Source organism: Prionailurus viverrinus, chromosome D1 (genome assembly GCF_022837055.1).
Source record: "Prionailurus viverrinus isolate Anna chromosome D1, UM_Priviv_1.0, whole genome shotgun sequence".
Lineage (NCBI taxonomy): Eukaryota > Metazoa > Chordata > Mammalia > Carnivora > Felidae > Prionailurus > Prionailurus viverrinus.
The window spans coordinates 21,091,799-21,110,531 of NC_062570.1; the positions used below are offsets into that span (position 1 = coordinate 21,091,799).

Here is an 18,733-nt window from a genome sequence, read left to right on the forward strand (position 1 = left end):
GCTTAAAATCAGTTTGGGGAAAAAAATCTTACCTTATTTAGGACATTAATCATATCTTGTTTATGTAGATACAATACTTATGATGCCTCAGTGAGGCAAACTGAGTATACTTTTTACCATTTTCATTGTACTGACAAGAAAACTCAAGTTGAGAGAGGTTAAGAAACTTTCCCAAGATCACATACATATATCAGCAAGAAAGTAGAACTAGAAGCCAGGCTCTCTGATACAGTTTGCACAGGAATACGGGCTTTTGTCAGGCTCTTTACAGGACCTTGGATTCAAACTAGAGTATTCTCCGTTGGTCCAGGCAGAACGTCTCTAGTTCTTCAAGATTTTGTGGCTGATCTTACAAAGTGTTTTGTATCAGGAACAAGATTTTTTGCAGTCATTGCTTACAATTGCCTAAATAACTATTTGGTGTCAGGGAGATATTGATAGGGAATTTGAAAACAGCACCATATCATTGTAATACAATTAGCTTTGAAGGTTATTGCTCGATTTTCATACATGTCGTTGATCAAGTTCATTTTGAGGTCAAAATAGGGCTTTATCCTTTTTCTTTCTTTCTTTCTTTCTTTCTTTCTTTCTTTCTTTCTTTCTCTTTGTTTTGCTTTTTTTCTTTTAAGAGACAGAGAGTATGTGAGAGGTAGAGGGAGAGAGAGAATCTTAAGCAGACTCTGCCCAGTGCAGAGCAGACAGGGGGCTCCTATCTCACAACTCTGAGTTCATGACCTGAGCCAAAAGGTCATGACCTGAGCCAAAGGTTATTATTTTAGATGTTTAAGTGACTGGGCCACTCAGGCACCTCATCTTTCTTTGTTTTAACAGTGTTGTTCAGTGGGGTGCCTGGGTGGCTCAGTCGGTTGAGCGTCCGACTTCGGCTCAGGTCATGATCTCATGGTTCGGTTCGTGAGTTTGAGCCCTGTGTCGGGCTCTGTGCTGACAGCTTGGGGCCTGGAGCCTGCTTCAGATTCTGTGTCTCCCTCCCTCTCTGCTCCTCCCCTGCTCACACTCTGTTTCTCTCTCCAAAATAAAGATTAAAAAAAAAATCTTTTTTAAGTGCTGTTCAGTAGAACTTTCTGTGATGATAGAACCATTCTGTATCTGCACTGTTCAGTTTGGTGGCCCCTAGCCACATGGAGCTATTGACAGTGCTTGAAATGTGTCTAGTGCATCTTAAAAACTGATCTTTCAATTTAATTTTAATTAATTTAATTTTAAACTGTCACATGCGGCCAAGGGCTCCTGTATCGGGCAGCACATATTTAGAAGATTATCCTCATTGGAGCTGAACTGTTTCAGAAAGGTGGGGATTTGAGTAGATAGTAAAAAGCTTCCCAACTAATTTTTTTTCTAGTTTTTCCCTATATCCTCCATTTTCTGGTGTTTCATTTTACTTTTTTTATTATAACATTTCCTTTAACTTTTCTTCAGGTGTTATTGAAATACATTTACTACAAATCATATAATAGAGAGCACAGTTTTCTATAAAGTAGGCACTCAGTTGGCTGGATATAGTATTATCTTTAGACTCAGGCCACAGGGACTCTTGCCCAGACCACTTATCTTCACAGGGACAAGGCATCAGACGGACCACGGTAAAGTGCCTGTGAGTAAATCCTAGAATCTACTATTTTTCCAAGAAGTCTTGGTTCCTCTTATTAGAGACTGCATTAGAAACCAAGGTCCAAGTGCTATGTGTTTTTACTACTGGGACCGAGCAAGGGAATATCTATAAATATTTCAATATGTAACCATCTGTATCTTTATTAAGATAAACATGAGATCCTACTGTGACTCCAACTCTAGTCCATTCCGACATGGGTCATTCTAGCCTTTTTTTTCTTGTTTACACTTTCCCAACAGTGAGAAACCTGACACTTTACCATAGCCATTCACTTAATTGTTCAATTCCTGTATACATGTAGAGTGGGGCCAGAATTGTTATCCTATAGCTCCAGGGAAAACTACTTTATAACCTACAGTGCAATGCCTTTGTATAGTCACCTGCTTTTTAGTCTTACTGACTGAGCTCATTTCCAAAATTACTTAGGTCAGTTCCTTTGTCCCTCCCCCTCCTCAGTGAGGTTGTTTCATACACTTGTAATACAATTAGATTGTTTTGTAACATTGTGCATTTCATCCTGGGATCTCATGACCTGTTAAACATTCTTTTTTTTGAATGTTTATTTATATTTGAGAGACTGCAAGCAGGGGAGGGGCAGAGAGAGGGAATCCCAAGCAGGCTCCATACTGTCAGTGCTGAGCCTGACGGGGGACTCAATCTCACAAACCTTGAGATCATGACCTGAGCCAAAATCAAGAGTCAGATGCTTAACCAACTGAGCCACCCATGTGCCCCAGAAGTCTTTAATTTTAAGAAAGTCCAGTTTATAATTTTTTTCTTTTCTGGATTATGCTTTTGCTGTTGCATATAAAAACTGATCACCACACCCCAAATTATATAAACTTTCTCCTATTTTTTTTGTAGAAATATTATAGCTTGAATTTTACATTTAGGTCTAGGTTTCATTTTGAGTTAATTTTCATGAACGGTATAAAATCTATGTACAATTTCTTTTTTGTATACGGATGTCCAATGGTTCCAGAACATTTGCAGAAGAAACAATCTTTTCCCCATTGAATTTCCTTTGCTTCTTTGGCAAATATCAGTTGTTCATATTTGTGCATGTTTTTTTTTTTTTTTCTGGACTGTCTATTATATTCCATTGGTCTATGTTTCTATTTTTCTCTATTTAGTGTCATGCTGCTTTGATTATGGTAACTTTATAGCAAGTAATGAGATCACTTAGTGTGAGTCACCCAACATTGTTTGTCTTCACTATTGTGTTAGCTGTTTTGGTTTTTTGCTTTTTCATATAAATTTTAGAATCAGCTTACTGACATCTACAATATAGCTTGCTGGGATGCTGATTGAGATTTTGTTACATTTATAGGTCAGAGTGATGTGGGGCTGCTGAGTGAACAGTCAATAAAGAATGTTCCTGAGACATTTTTGGTGCAAAAAGACATTTTGGTTAAACTACAGGGGCAGGACTCATGGGCAGAAAAAGCTGCACTGTGATCTTGGGCAGTGATTGTTTATATACTTTTAAGTTGGGGGGTGGTAGAGATAAAGGAAGTGTCTAAAGAGATTTTCCTACATTAAAGAACACTTACAGGATCCTGGAGGTCTGGCTCTCATTAAGCTAAGGTGGCCTTTTGCCTCTAGCAAATCATTAAGGTAGCTAGTGAGTTCCTTGAGAAATAGCCGAGCTCTGCCTCAGGTATTTATCAGTGGGCTGCAAGTTGTAAGGAAATTTAATTGTGTCTACATTTCCTTTGCCTTTGTTCTCCAGATCAAGAGTCTTCTCATTTCCTCCCTCCCTGAGTGGATTGAATTTTGTACCCTCCCCCCATTCATATGTTAAAGTTCTACCCCTAGTGTCTCAGAATGTGACTCTATTTTAAGACAGCTCCTTTACAGTGGTAATTGAGCTAAAATGAGGTCCTTAGAATTGGCGTTAATGCAATGTGACTGGTGTCCTCACAAAAGGGAATATTTGAAGTCACAGGCCATGTGAAGATGAAGGCGCAGATGTAGGTGATGCTTTTACAAGCTAAGGAATGCCAAGCATTGCCAGCAAACCACCAGAAGGGGGCCCAGAAACAAGAAACAGAGTCACTCACAGCTCCCAGAAAGAACCAGTTCTGACAATTTGAGCTTGAACCTTTACCCTCCAGAACTGGGACAATACATTTTTGCTGCTAGATCACTTAATTCGGGGTGCTTTGTTATGGCAGGCCTAGCAAACGAATGCACTTCCGTCCCTATGACATTGCTGTCATTCTTTCACTTACTCATAACTTAATTTATCCGTAACCTAATGTATTGTTATTTTTCTTTTAAGAATAAGAAAAAGTTAAAAAGTTATCTTCTCTTCATTTGTTCTTTCTCTGACACTCTTCCTTGCTTTATGTCTGTGAGGAATAAGCCCTCTGACCCAGATAAAGGAGGGACACAGAGCCTGGGAGCGCAGTGAAGTGAGGCTGTCGTCAAGGTTCTCGCACAAGCGGGTGTGGGATGGACAGGCACACTCAGGGTGGTTACGGCAGACAATTTATCTCCTAGCGTGCAAATCCCTCCCCCGATTCCTCATTGGCTGAGTGCTACAGAGGCTACAGCCTTACCCAGAAGTCGCGGATGCTCACGTAAGGCCAAAAATATTCTGATTGGATCAAACGAACATTTCCAGGGGTGAGGTAGAGGCTTTCAGTCCCTCCTTTGTTCTTTGGCGCATGCTCATTGCAAAGCTTGGGATAATAAGCCTGAGAAGCAGAGAGGGGAAGGAGAACCAGGAAGTGAAGTGTCCAAGGGCTTGGGACTCCGTTATGGGGAGCAGTTTCATATCTGTTTCCAATAGGCTGTAAACCTGCTGTTAGCTAGGCAACACAGCTTTTCTTTCTTTGTTTGTTTGTTTTTGATTTTTAAATGTTTATTTTTGAGAGAGAGAGTGTGTGCAAACGCGCACCTGCAGAAGAGGGGCAGAGGACAGGCAGAGAGAGGGAGACAAAGGTTCTAAACGGGCTTCATGCTGTAGGACAGCAGAGAGCCCAATGTAGGGACTGAACTCAGGGACAGTGAGATCATGACCTGAGCTGAAGTTGGAAGCTTTAACGGACTGAACCACCCAGGCGCCCTTGGTATGTCTGAAAATGCATCATCTCCCTTACTTCTCACAATGTAATCCAAGTTTCTGATCTATATCATTTTCTTTCTCTCTATAATAACTCCTTTTTAACATTTCTTGCAGGGCAAGTCTGCTAGCGATGAATTCTTTCAGCTGTTATTTGCCTGAGAAATTCTTTATTTCCCTTTAATGCTTAGAAAATAATTTTGCTGGATTTAGACTTCTAGACTGGTGTTCTTTTTTCTTTTTTTTTTTTTTTAAGTTTATTTACTTATTTGAGAGAGATGGACACAGCATGAGCAGGATTGGGGCAGACAGAGAATCTGAAGCAGGCTCTGTGCTCTCAGCACAGCCTCCCGGATAGGGGGCTCGAAGTCAGGAACTGTGAGATCATGACCTGAGCCAAAACCAAGAGTTGGACGCTTAACCAACTGAACTACCCAAGCGCCCCTAGGCTGGTGTTCTTTTTCTCTCTTTCAACACTTGAAATGTATCAGTCCACTTATTTCCTGTTTTCTTGGTTTCAGACAAGACTTGCCTTGTAATTCTTATTTTTGTTCCTCTATTGTTGACAGTTTTTTTCCTCTAACTTCTTTCAAGATTTTTCTCCTTGTCTTTGGTTTTCTGTTGTTGAATATGACATACCTAGGTGTATATTATATATATTTCTTTATTTTTGGTATTCTGTTTGGTGTGCTTTGGCCTTCATGGATCTGTGGTTTCATGTATATCATTATTTTCAGAACATTGTCAGTGATTATTATTTCAGGTACTTCTTCTACTTCATTCTGTTGTTCCTTCAGGTCTTCCGATTACATTATGTTGCATCTTTTAAAAACTATCCCAGGGGTGCCTGGGTGGCTCAGCTCAGTTGGTTCAGCTTAGGACTCTTGGTTTTGGTTCAGGTCATGATCTCGAGGTTTTGTGAGTTACAACCCCACGTCGGTCTCCGCGCTCACAGCATGGAGTCTGCTTGGGATTTCCTCTCCTTTGCCCCTCCTTCACTCCCGCTGTCTCTGTCTCTCTCAAAATAAATAAATAAAAACTTAAAAAAAAAACTATCCCCAAATTCTCGGATGCTTTATTCTGTTTTTCTTTTCCGTTTCTAGCTTTTGCGTTTCAGTTTGGGAGTTTAAGCTTACTTATTCTTTCCTTGGCTGTGTCCAGCCTACTGAGGACGCCATCAAAGCATTCTTTATTTCTGTTACAGAGTTTTGGACTTCTAGTATTTCATTTTGATACGTTCATAAAATTCCCATCGCTCTCCTTACAGTACCAATGCAAGTTGCTCACTTTCTCTGTGGGAGTCCTTAACACAGTAATGAAAGCTGTCTCAACTTCCTTGCTTGATAATCCTAACATCTGTATGATACAGGAGTTTAGTTCTCTTGTTTACTTTGTCTCTTCAGACTGTGTTTCTGCTTGCCTTTTAGCATGACTCGTGATGTTTTTGTTGAATAGCCCAACATAAAATAATAGGAACCGTCAGGTCAAGGGAACTGAGGTGAAGAAACTTTAGCGTGAGAATTGTTGTGAATCTGCCTGGTGGTTACCGTCGTTGGAGAAGACACCTCTTGCATTGCCTTCAGGCATCCTTAAGTACTTGTCCTTAGAGTCTGTGTCTTGTGGTTGTTTCAGCTGTAACCCACTGTGTTCACACTGGAGCCCTGCTGGTGTGGAGAGAAGGTCCCTGAAGGAGAGAAGCTTTCTACAGTCTTGTGATTAAACTTCAGTCTTTAGTCAGCCTGCCTCCCTACACTCACCCCCATAGGTGATACCACAAGGCTATAGGGCGCTGAAGGGGGGAAAATGTCCTTCTCCCAGGTGGGATACGGCTCTAGCAAAGCTTTTCATTCTAGACAATAGATATTTTACTTCTCCTCACACTCTTCCAGTGCTAGGAGAGTATCTTTCATCATTCTTCACTGTGGAGATCGAACCGTTGAAAGTGTAGGGTTTCCCTAAGATGGCAGCCCCCAGGAGTTTCCCACCGGCATGCTAGTCCACACTCAGCCTCCAGCAATTTGTCAGAATTGCTAGTTAAGTGCTCCTATCTGTGTATGACTCCAGTGTTCTGTGCCAGGTAAGCGGATGTCCACTACGACTTCCTCTTGCCTCCCTTGGATCTCCACTACGACTTCCTCTTGCCTCCCTTGTCCCTCCAGGGTTTGAGGTAGCGTTTTGCCCTGTAACCTCCAGTCTCTGATGGCTCCGAGAAAAGTCATTGCCTGTCACGCTGTTTAGCTTTTTCTTATTTCAAAGATGAAAGTCTTGACTTCCAAGTTCTTCCCACTGGAAACTGACTGGAAAGCCCAATGTTGTGTATTCAAAACATTTCCTTGAAATGAAGATGAAATAGGAGTGCCTGGGTGGCTCAGGTGGTTTAAGCGCCCAGCTCTTGACCTTGGCTCAGGTCGTGATTTCACGGTTCATGGGATCAAGCCCCACATTGGGCTCTGAGCTGACAGGGCAGAGTCTGCTTGGGATTCTCTATCCCTCTCTCTCTCTTTCTTTCTCTGCCCCTCCCCTGTTCACTCTCTTTGTCTGTCTCTCTCTCAAAATAAATAAATAAAATTTTAAAATTAAGATGTGGGGCTCCTGGATGGCTCAGTCGGTTCAGCGTCTGACCTCAGCTCAGGTCATGATCTCGTGGTCCATGAGTTTGAGCCCTGCGTCGGGCTCCGTGCTGACAGCTCAGAGCCTGGAGCTTGCCTCGGATTCTGTCTCCCCTCTCTCCGCCCCTCCCCCGCTCACGCTCTGTCTCTCTCTGTCTCAAAAATAAACATTAAAAAAATTAAAATAAAATTAAATTAAAATGAAATAAATACATAGAAATTAATAAAGAAAACCAGGGAAGCATGGGGTGAGCATGGCAAGTTCAAGGAACTTCGGGTAGCTCTGTATATATCATTGTGTATGTGTGAGGAGACTATGTATAAAATGATGAAGCTGGAGGGGTGGATAGGTGTCAGAAGGTGAAAGTTCTATGCAAAATGTGTCATGGGTCTTATTTTCAAAAATTTCTCAGTGTTTAATATAGTGCTTAGTAAATAGAAGATGCTTAGTACATGTTTATCGAATAAAGAAAGAACAAAGGCAGGAAAATATAATTGAAAAGTCATAATTAAAATTAAGGGCGGAATGACACGTCACACTTCCATTGAAGAGTATGAAGACATTAATTCTAGAAGTCTCACCAATAGCCAGCTTTTGAACATACTTAAATATACAAAACACCCTTTTTATTTTTAAGGGTTTCAAATGTTGAGGCAGCTTTGCACGTAGATAGTGATTTTTTTTACCTTCAGATAATATTTGTGGCCTTCTCTTGCTGCTTCTCATATGAAAAAGCAATTAATTCTTTGGATGATGTCCCTGAAATTAACACTGACACACACATTTTTGGGGGGCAGTTCAGTTCTAGTTGCTTTTCCCTGTGTTTCCCCGGGGACTATAGTTTCTCTGGGTTTCCCAGAGCCACTGGACAGGAAGCTTCTTTTTCCACATGTTTTCTTATCTAACTTTAAGAAGACAGCAGTTCACGACCTTTATAGGTCTAAATATTTGGCCTGTGGGAATTTTTCGGGTTTTCTAAATAAAGGCTATCTATAGCTATGAGATATTAGACTGCAGGAGAGCGTGCAGGTATTTTGGCTAATTGACATCATGGATGAGGGGAGTGAGACAGAATTTTGGAAGATCGTTCCTGTTTTAGACCACTAGGTACTGGGAGAAGTGACATTTACTTCCGGGGTTGCAGTTTTTTCTCTGTGTATCACTTCTCAAGTTTTGAGGGCTGATTATTTTTGATTTTCATGAACTATAAATAGTAGCAGTGTTACCCTGAGTTTTACGCTCCTGTGCTTGATTATACCAATATGGGATGTTCCAATGCGTGGTTTCCTATAGAACTTCTTAGGATAGTCGTCTTATAGTAAATGAGACAGGGGAGAATTCCCCAGAGAGGGCAGAGGAAATGATCACAGAGAAGCTGGTGGATCCCGTGACGAGTACGTGCATTTTCTTCAGCAGGTTTGCTTACCAGGTTATACCGAACAGATGAATCCAGCAAATCATTCCCAGGTGACAGGCTTTGTCCTCCTGGGGCTCTCTCAGGTATGGGGGCTTCGGTTCCTCTTCTTTATTATCTTCTCTGTTGTGTACCTTATGACCGTAGCTGGAAATCTCCTTATTGTGGCCATAGTGACCTGTGACTCACGCCTCCACACAACCATGTACTTTCTCTTAGGCAACCTTTCTTTCCTAGACCTTTGCTACTCTTCCATCACAGCACCTAGGATGCTGTTTGACTTGGTCTCAGACAACCCCATCATTTCCTTCGGCAGCTGCCTGACTCAGCTCTTCTTCTTCCACTTCATTGGAGGCATCAAGATCTTCCTGCTGACGGTGATGGCATATGACCGCTATGTTGCCATCTCCCAGCCATTGCGCTACATGCTTGTGATGAACCGCACAGTCTGTGGGCTCCTCATGGTAGCCTCCTGGGTGGGGGGCTTCATCCACTCCATTGTGCAGATTGGACTGACTATCCAGCTGCCATTCTGTGGGCCTGACAAGCTGGACAACTTTTACTGTGACGTGCCTCAGCTGATCAAATTAGCCTGCACGGATACCTTTGTCTTAGAGCTTCTGATGGTGTCTAACAATGGCCTGGTGACTTTGATGTGTTTTCTGGTGCTCCTGGGATCCTACATGGCACTGCTAGTCCTGCTCCGAGGCCACTCACGGGAGGGCCAGAGCAAAGCCCTATCCACTTGTGCCTCTCACATTGCTGTAGTGACCTTAATTTTTGTGCCTTGTGTCTACATCTATGCGAGGCCATTTCGGACATTCCCTATGGACAAGGCGGTCTCTGTTCTGTACACAATGGTCACTCCCATGCTGAATCCTGCCATCTATACCCTGAGAAACAAGGAAGTGATCGTGGCCATGAAGAAACTGTGGAGGAGGCAGAAAGGCCTTCTGGGTCCCCTGGAGCACTGACCACCCCCTCCCCCAGATTAGCAGAAGCAGAGACCTGAGAATCTGAGAGCTGTTTCTCTGGGGCAGCCTGCTCAAGAAGACCTACAGAGTAGCTAAAACCACTTGTCTACTCTATTACTTACCTGGATTACTATTTACTTCTGCACTGTTCTCAACCTCAGTCAAGTTCTGGTGACCTGAACTTTTAACGCAGCTAGAAAATGGAATGAGTACCCTAGAACTTCTCCCAAGTGCCTCCTAGAGAAAAAGTCTCAGCTGCTATGCAGGCTTGATGTTTGGGTCAGATGGCACTTGCTCCTATGATGATGTTGGCCCTGTTGAGAAAGTTCCAGCTGAAGTAGGCATGGAGGTCGTACATCTGGTGTTTCTTTTCTGACATTTCTTCTTGGACACAAAATATATCCGAGGAGCTCAAAACAATTCTTTTTTAACAAGTTTTTATTTATTTATTTATTTTGAGAGAGAGAGAGAGAGAGAAACAGAGAGAGAGAGAATGCATAAGCAGGGGAGGGGCCAAGAGGGAGAGAGAGAGAATCCCACTGCCAGTTGTAAAGTCATAACTGGCACATCTGTCTCCAAATCCATGCAATAGCTTCCTACTCGATCCTCTAAAATCCACTTTGTTTCCCTCTAACCTGTTGTCCCCACAGCAGCCAGTTGATTTTTTAAAATATGATTTGATCACTTCCTTGCTTAAAACCCTTCAAAGGCTTTACATTGCCTTATGAAGGAAGAAAGATCCCCATAAACCTTATAGATAAGGTCCTCTCTGAACGGACCTCAGCCCACCTCTCCTTCTCCAGTCCTCATGTGCATTTGTTTCTCTTATTCCCTCATCTGACTCTGGGTCCTTGCAAATACTACTCGTTCTCTCCGGAATGCTGCTCCCCTACTTTCTCCCTGGATAATTGCTGCTCAGTCTGAGGCCTCGTATAGAGCTCATTTCCTCGGAGGTATGTTCCCTGGTCTTTAATCCAGATTAATTTTCCTTACTAGTCCCTCCAACAAAACTCCGGCTCTTTTCTCAAAAGCATTTGTCATTTGTCAAATTGCATTTGTCAAATTGCAACTACATAGTAATGTGTGTATTTAGGTTTTCTTGTTTGTTTGTCTGTATGTTTTTTTTTTTTTTTTTTTTTTTGCCAGCCATCCCAACTACACTATAAATTGCATAAAAGTGAGGGCCTTGTCTATCTTGTTTACTACTACATACTCAAGGTCTAGCGTTGCAGACTTTGAGTCTGGAGTTCTCTCTTGTCCAGCAAGAAAGTGGATGCAGAATTGAATATGAGAGAGGCTAATGTCTGGGAAGAGACAAGAACCCTGAGTAAAGATCCTTGCTCCGTATTTATTAGGATCAGAAGGCTTATAAATGTGATACATGTGCAGAAAGAGACAGTAAAACAGTGGCCATTAACTCATGTGTGTGAGAGAAAGGGGGTTTCGAAGGTATGCAGTGTTAGGGGTTAGGGTAAGTACAAATCAAAGTCCTGGCACTGAGCAGATGGCTGTTTACTGCAGGCACCAGGCACCAGGTCTGTTTATCTTAACTTTTCTAGGGGCTAAGACAGATAGAGCATGCTATCTCAGGGTTAAAAAGGCATTTTTCTTGCTAATTAGCTCTGGGTGTGTTGGCCCTGTAGCGGCTTTCCACTCTATGCTTGTTTTACTTAATGATAAATCCTGGGCGTTTTCACCCTGCTGTGGCGACTTTCTGCCTCTACCTGTTCTTGGACGCTTTTGTCCTGTGGAAGCGGCTTTCTGCTGTATGCTTTGTTCTACGCTGGGTGCTTTCACCCTGTGGTGGCTTTCCGCCCTGAGTCTTGTTAACCCATTGGTGCAAGCTCAGGAAGCTCTTTTTATTTATTTCTTTATTTATTTTATTAAAAAAATTTTTTTTAATGTTTTTATTTATTTTTAAGACAGAGAGAGACAGAGCATGAGCAAGGGAGGGGCAGAGAGAGAGAGGGAGACACAGAATCTGAAGCAGGCTCCAGGCTCTGAGCAGTCAGCACAGAGCCTGACGCAGGGCTCGAACTCATGGACTGTGAGATGATGACCTGAGCCGAAGTCGGACGCCCAAGTGACTGAGCCACCCAGGCGCCCCATGGAAGCTCTTAAACTTATTCCCCACAGTCTAGCTCCACAGCCCAGATTTTTTTTTTTAATTTGTCTTTTTTTTTTTTATGAAATTTATTGACAAATTGGTTTCCATACAACACCCAGTGCTCATCCCAAAAGGTGCCCTCCTCAATACCCATCACCCACCCTCTCCTCCCTCCCACCCCCCATCAACCCTCAGTTTGTTCTCAGTTTTTAACAGTCTCTTATGCTTTGGCTCTCTCCCATTCTAACCTCTTTTTTTTTTTTTTTCCTTCCCCTCCCCCATGGGTTCCTGTTAAGTTTCTCAGGATCCACATAAGAGTGAAACCATATGGTATCTGTCTTTCTCTGTATGGCTTATTTCACTTAGCATCACACTCTCCAGTTCCATCCACGTTGCTACAAAAGGCCATATTTCATTTTTTCTCATTGCCACGTAATATTCCATTGTGTATATAAACCACAATTTCTTTATCCATTCATCAGTTGATGGGCATTTAGGCTCTTTCCATAATTTGGCTATTGTTGAGAGTGCTGCTATGAACATTGGGGTACAAGTGGCCCTGTGCATCAGTACTCCTGTATCCCTTGGATAAATTCCTAGCAGTGCTATTGCTGGGTCATAGGGTAGGTCTATTTTTAATTTTCTGAGGAACCTCCACACTGCTTTCCAGAGCGGCTGCACCAATTTGCATTCCCACCAACAGTGCAAGAGGGTTCCCGTTTCTCCACATCCTCTCCAGCATCTATAGTCTCCTGATTTGTTCATTTTGGCCACTCTGACTGGCGTGAGGTGATACCTGAGTGTGGTTTTGATTTGTATTTCCCTGATGAGGAGTGACGTTGAGCATCTTTTCATGTGCCTGTTGGCCATCCGGATGTCTTCTTTAGAGAAGTGTCTATTCATGTTTTCTGCCCATTTCTTCACTGGGTTATTTGTTTTTTGGGTGTGGAGTTTGGTGAGCTCTTTATAGATTTTGGATACTAGCCCTTTGTCCGATATGTCATTTGCGAATATCTTTTCCCATTCCATTGGTTGCCTTTTAGTTTTGTTGGTTGTTTCCTTTGCTGTGCAGAAGCTTTTTATCTTCATAAGGTCCCAGTAATTCACTTTTGCTTTTAATTCCCTTGCCTTTGGGGATGTGTCGAGTAAGAGATTGCTACGGCTGAGGTCAGAGAGGTCTTTTCCTGCTTTCTCCTCTAAGGTTTTGATGGTTTCCTGTCTCACATTTAGGTCCTTTATCCATTTTGAGTTTATTTTTGTGAATGGTGTGAGAAAGTGGTCTAGTTTCAACCTTCTGCATGTTGCTGTCCAGTTCTCCCAGCACCATTTGTTAAAGAGGCTGTCTTTTTTCCATTGGATGTTCTTTCCTGCTTTGTCAAAGATGAGTTGGCCATACGTTTGTGGGTCTAGTTCTGGGGTTTCTATTCTATTCCATTGGTCTATGTGTCTGTTTTTGTGCCACACAGCCCAGATTCAAGAGCAGCAACGGAGGGGCCTTGATGCAGCACCAAGGAAGCATATACTCTCAGGATTGTGCACAACCACGTGGGTGTGTGTCTCTTTAAAATTTGTGCCCTAGACCTCTCCCTTGGCCCTAGACGTCACCCTAGTCCCAACCCTGCCTAGCTCAGTGCCTTAATCCTACTGGGTATTTAATAATATTTCTTAAATAAGTGATTGTATGATTGGCTTTGTGTTTAGAGTCTATCAGGTAGAAGTTGACTTGGGAATTGGGATATCTAAATATTTCACTGGTCGCAGTGTTTTTCCTTTGGGAGATTCCTATAGGAGCTGCTAGTCACCTAAACAGAAATGGCAAGTGAAGATCAAAGTAACAGTTATTACCGCAGCCAAAATGGAATTTCCCAATGTTTGGGTTCTGGTTAATCTTGTTTGTAATAGTCTAGATGGAAGTCATCAGAACCCTTCTTCTTACTCCGCTCTAAGCTCCAGATCTGAGTCTCCGTATTTTTAGCATTCTCTGATTGGCTTTGCATTACAGGACCCTGAAGCAGTAGTAAGTATGCTTGAGCATACACATACGGAAGAAGAGGAATGGCCTCCCTGAAGGAAGTCCACACGCTTACCTGCCCCAAGGGAAATGTGTCCTAACCAGAATTCTGAAGTGTCGCCAACTGGATCAGCCTTCTCTATGGGGAGGGGAGGGCATCAGGAAGAGAGGAGAGAGGAAAACGAAGGCTCTCTCTCTCTTTCATGGTGCGTCATTCTGGAGGCTAGTTTTTAATTGTCTGAGAAAAGTGCAGGGTGTTGTGGGACTGATTTGAACTTCAAATACATTTTTACAAATTGCATACATTTTTAACCTCTTAATCCAATATTTCCTTTTACTTGTGACCCTCATAGTCTCTCGCAGCCATGGTTCTGTGCCACATCAGGGCATCTCTTAGGGCCTGCTTCACCTTATCGTTGCGGAGACTGAAGATGAATGGGTTCAGGAGGGGTGTGATGATACAGCTCAGGACGGAGGCCCCTTTGTGGAGCAGCGTGGACTGAGCCTCTGACATACGGATGTAGAGAAAAATGGAGCTGCCATAGACAATGATGACCACTGTAAGGTGTGAGGCACAAGTGGAGAATGCTTTTTTTCGCTCCGCAGGTGTGGGGGCCCTGAAAACAGTGGCAAGAATGCAGGCGTAGGAAACCGAGGTCAGTGCCAGCGAGCCCAGTAACACTGACGTGGAGAGCACGAAAGCCACCAGCTCCAGTAAGCGGGTGTCTCCGCAAGAGAGCCTCAGCAAGGGCCAACTGTCACAGAAAAAGTGGTCAATACCATTGGGGCCACAGAAAGGCAAGTTGGCCATGAGGATGGTGGGGCACAGGACCCAGAGGAATCCAGCTAACCAGGAGGCCAGAACCAGTTGGGAACAGACACGGCCATTCATTAGAGTCTCATAGTGGAGAGGTCGGCAGATTGCCAAGTAACGATCTAGAGACATGACAGCTAAGAGGAAGAAGTCGGTGGTGCCTAGGAGGAAGTAGAAGTAAGACTGGATGATGCAGGTGGCGAATGAGATGGAGTGGTCCCCCGTAAGAATGACAACAAGCATCTTGGGAACCACAACAGACACGAGCAACAGCTCCAGGAAGGACAGGTGCCTCAGGAAGAAATACATCTGTGTGTGCAGGTGTCGATTCGTCCAACTGAGCCCAATGATGAGCAGGTTGCCTGTGGCCGTTACAGCGTAGGCTGCCATCAAAGCCAGGAACAGCAGGAACTGCAGGATGTGGCTTCTAGGGAAACCCAGAAGGACAAACCCTGTCACGTGAGTCCAGTTTTCAGGACTCATCTCTGGTCATCAGCAGGAGGAACGAAACAGAACTTTATAACTGGATCTATAGCCACAAGTCATCAATTAATCAATAAAATAATAGGCACCTAGCGCTTGATTACATTCTGAGAATATATTAATCTGTCTGTTTACTGGTGACTTACACAAAATTATGATAGCAAGCAGCATACTAATAATAACACAGATGATATTGAACACTAAGTATGTATTGGGAAATTTTGGACGCAGTATCTCCTCTCATGGCAGCTCTCAGAGATAGATATAACTGTTCTCATAGATAAGGGAAGGCAGACTGAAGAAGTTTAGGGAAATTTTCTATGATTAAATAGAGAGCAGTAGAGGCAGAATTTCCTGCCAACTTTCTGTGGCTCTCAGGCACATACTGCTTTCCCTGTTTCACCTAGGCTGGGTACCACTTGAGTAGTGTGAACTTAGAAGAATCCAGAAGAAGGAAGGGGTCAGAGAACAAATGTACTATGAAAAAATCTTACTGGGATCAAGAACTCTGAATGTTTGTGGTCCTTCTGTTTCCTGGCTTAGCATAAAACAACAATAAAAGTCAGGGCTTTCAGTGACTTTAGAGATCTTAGTTTCCTTAATCAGCCAGAGAGCCACAGGGCATGAAAACATGCAGACCCCCAGTTCTGATTTTGTGTGTGTGTGTGTGTGTTTACCAAGACTTCCTTCTGTAGGTTACAAGAAATCCCTCTTCCTGGGTTAACATTGACCAATCTTCCCTTCTCCTCAGCTTTCCCAACATGTTCATGGCATAAGGTGAGAAAGGAGAGGGAAACTTACCAAAGGACATAGTATGTATCAACTTGCCTCTTCAACTTTTGCTTTACTTTGGAGACAACCTCATCTTGTCCTTGGAGCTTTGGGTGCCACGTGAAATTTATCCATAGATTTTGAAGGGTTGGGTTTCACGAGAAATCTTGGTTCTAGGCTCCTTTTCTCACATCCAGCATCAAATACTCTGAACTTCACAGCTCCTGCCTGTCAGTTCAGGAAAATGTTGAAAACATTCTAAGACAAAAGAATACAAGTTACCGCCAAATTACTTTAGTTAATTGACAAGGAATGAAGCATTGAGAGTTTTGGCACAGTTTAATCCCAGATCATCCATTAGTCTAAACTTCCAGCATTAAAGATGGGGAGCATAAGTATTTTCTGTATTCTGTCTGAAGCAGCCTTAAGAAAAATGATCAGCCAAGGCAGGGAATCTTGGTTACAAGGCTGAAAGAGAAGGGCACTCAGGGCAAGTTCTGGTTGTGTCAATAAGGAATAGTCCTGGGATTGAGTAGCTAGCTAATAATAAAGCTTTATTCTGCTAGCCTAGAGATTATATCTCCTAAATCAATGAAATACCTCAATACAACCCAGTGTAGGAGACTAGAGCACTATTTCAGGATGACATAGTTATTTCAGATAAGGAAAATGTGCCTACTGTGGCTTTTTCCAAAGGATCAGGTAAATATTATGATTAAAAATAGCTTATAAAGCCTAGCTGTCAAATGTTTAATATTATCTTTTATCTACTATTATAAAACACATACACTACATACACACATTTCCCATTTGCTCTGCACCATGACTTAACCCACACAATTACATAGCTACTCTTGCTGTCCACTTTACAACTGAGCAAACTGGAACAGAGCAGGTTTAAAAAACCTCAGAGGTAGAGCTAAGATGAACATTTAAGGTTATCCAACCCTGATGTCAGACTGTGGCACTAGTAAGTATGGCTATTTTGACTTGAAACTTGAACCTGCCAGAGGGAAAAAGGGCATTGATTTGGAATAGCACAATATAATAATGCCTCATAATATAACAACAGCTAGCATTTACTCAGTAGCTATTATGTGTCAGGAAAGGAACTTTTCATTCATTTCATTTTTAAATCTCTCAGAAACTGCAAGATAAGCATTACTTAAGTATTACTTAAGCATTACTTCCACCCCACAGGCAAGGGAATTAGTTAGAAATTAAGGACCCATATCTACTGAGTTAGGGATTGGAATTTTAGAAAGTCTGACTTTGGAGGCTTCACTTGTAACTGCTCAGCCATCATATCTTAGGTGAGAGAGAGTTTGTGACTATGAATTTGATCTGATGTCAGCTTCCAATTGTTACCCTGCTTCCTTTGTGGGCTAATGATAAGAATTCTGCGTATAGAAATTAGTTAATGTAGTTTAAAGCTTTGATCTTGAAAAAATGAAAATACTCCTCAGAATGCGTGCTAGACTGAGCCTTATCTCAGAGGATTTCAGCTCCCCTTACAGAGCAATAACAGGTAGGTGTTTGGACCCCAATCTGTCCTAAAGAAGATGGCCTCCCTTACCTGAGTACATTGCAGAAATTTGTGCTCCTTGTCTTTCAAGTTCTATCACAGGATATTCTGGATCTCTCTCATGTAGAAAGTGGAGCATTCTGCTTGGAGCTTATAGATCTAGAATCACACACAGGTACCTACCTACTTTATCATTCCCAATAGGTACTCCCTCATGGCATTACACATTGGCTTCTTATCCTAAATCTGGTTGGAATCATCAAAGCCCTCCCATCTCCTTTTTGAAAGATAGGACCTTCCTGCCAGGACTTACCGTAAACCTATGCTTATGAGACCTCTCTCTCAGTGTCTTCACCCACAGGGACCATTTGGTCTTGTAAATTTCCAGTTTCCATGATGTATGTCCACGTGTCCGTTTAGTCCTCCAAGCTCCTTATCTTCCACCCAGTGCTCCTCATGCTTCCCTTCTCCATTTTCTCTTTTCTCCTCTTTAGGTATGATCTTGGCATCTTGAAGTTTGAGTAATTTTTAAATTTTTATTTATTATTATTATTATTATGAAGAAAGAGCACACAAGCAGGAGAGGAGCAGAGGGAGGAGAGGATTTCAAGCAAGCTCCACACCCAGTGCAGAGCCCAATGTGGGACTTGATCGCACAACCGTGAGATCATGACCTGAGCCAAAATCAAGAGTCAGGTGCCTAATTGACTGAGCCACCCAGGCACCCCTTGAACAAATTTTATGCCTTATTAACCAAGGGTGAATCTAGGTTTATTGAATATTTCCTAAGAGCATGGAGAACCTGCATCAGAAGTTTAGTTTGTCTATTAAAAAGACTTTAGTCTGTCTATTAAAAATGCTGACTTCTAGGCTCTACCTATAAAAATGCAATAATTCTCTGGGGTTAGGGCCCAAGAATACAGGTTTTTGACAATTTCTCTGGGTTAATCTTATTTACCTTAAAGTTTGAGAAATACTGGGTTTAGAGAGAAAGAAGACAGTGAGAGTCAGGCAGTTTGAATGTGATTAGGAAATAGGGACTGAGGTATAAGAGAAGGCTAAGTGGAAGGTTGGATACAGAAGAGTCCACAAATGGGAAGCCTAGTTTTCTAAACTAAAACCATCACCAACTCTGTAATGTGGTAGTACAGCTAACTTTCCAGACGACCAGAGAAGCAATAAATCCACACTTGTAATTCTCACAACATTCCAGATGGCTGGCTCATGCCCCAGTGTGCCCGTGAATAGGGAATGGGCCAGCTAAGTACTCCCCATACATACAAGATCAGATACAATCTTGAACACTTCGTGCCAGGAGTTCTCC

At 42.5% G+C, this 18,733-nt stretch overlaps 2 protein-coding genes across 3 annotated transcripts; one reads left to right on the forward strand and one right to left on the reverse strand.

The window, feature by feature from the left end:
- The first annotated feature begins 8,753 nt into the window (after nt 1-8,753).
- LOC125177167 (olfactory receptor 4D5) lies at nt 8,754-11,683 on the forward strand. 2 transcript variants are annotated; one of them, XM_047879258.1, is made up of 2 exons: nt 8,754-9,655; nt 11,665-11,683. In XM_047879258.1, exons 1-2 carry the CDS (start codon nt 8,754-8,756, stop codon nt 11,681-11,683), a joined length of 921 nt encoding a protein of 306 aa, XP_047735214.1. The 2 variants fall into 2 exon arrangements, with proteins under 2 accessions (XP_047735214.1, XP_047735213.1); XM_047879257.1 differs by lacking the exon at nt 11,665-11,683 and having other exon boundaries at nt 8,754-9,698.
- Nucleotides 11,684-14,017: 2,334 nt separating this feature from the next.
- On the reverse strand, nt 14,018-15,113 carry LOC125177282 (olfactory receptor 6T1). The gene is given in 2 exon segments (XM_047879452.1): nt 14,018-14,170; nt 14,172-15,113. Coding segments are annotated over 2 exon segments (1,095 nt in total).
- Between the last annotated feature and the right edge of the window lie 3,620 nt (nt 15,114-18,733).

Coding starts and splice junctions, on each gene's coding strand:
- LOC125177167 (XM_047879257.1), top strand. CDS start 8,754: ATGAATCCAGCAAATCATTCCCAGGTGACAGGCTTTGTCCTCCTGGGG.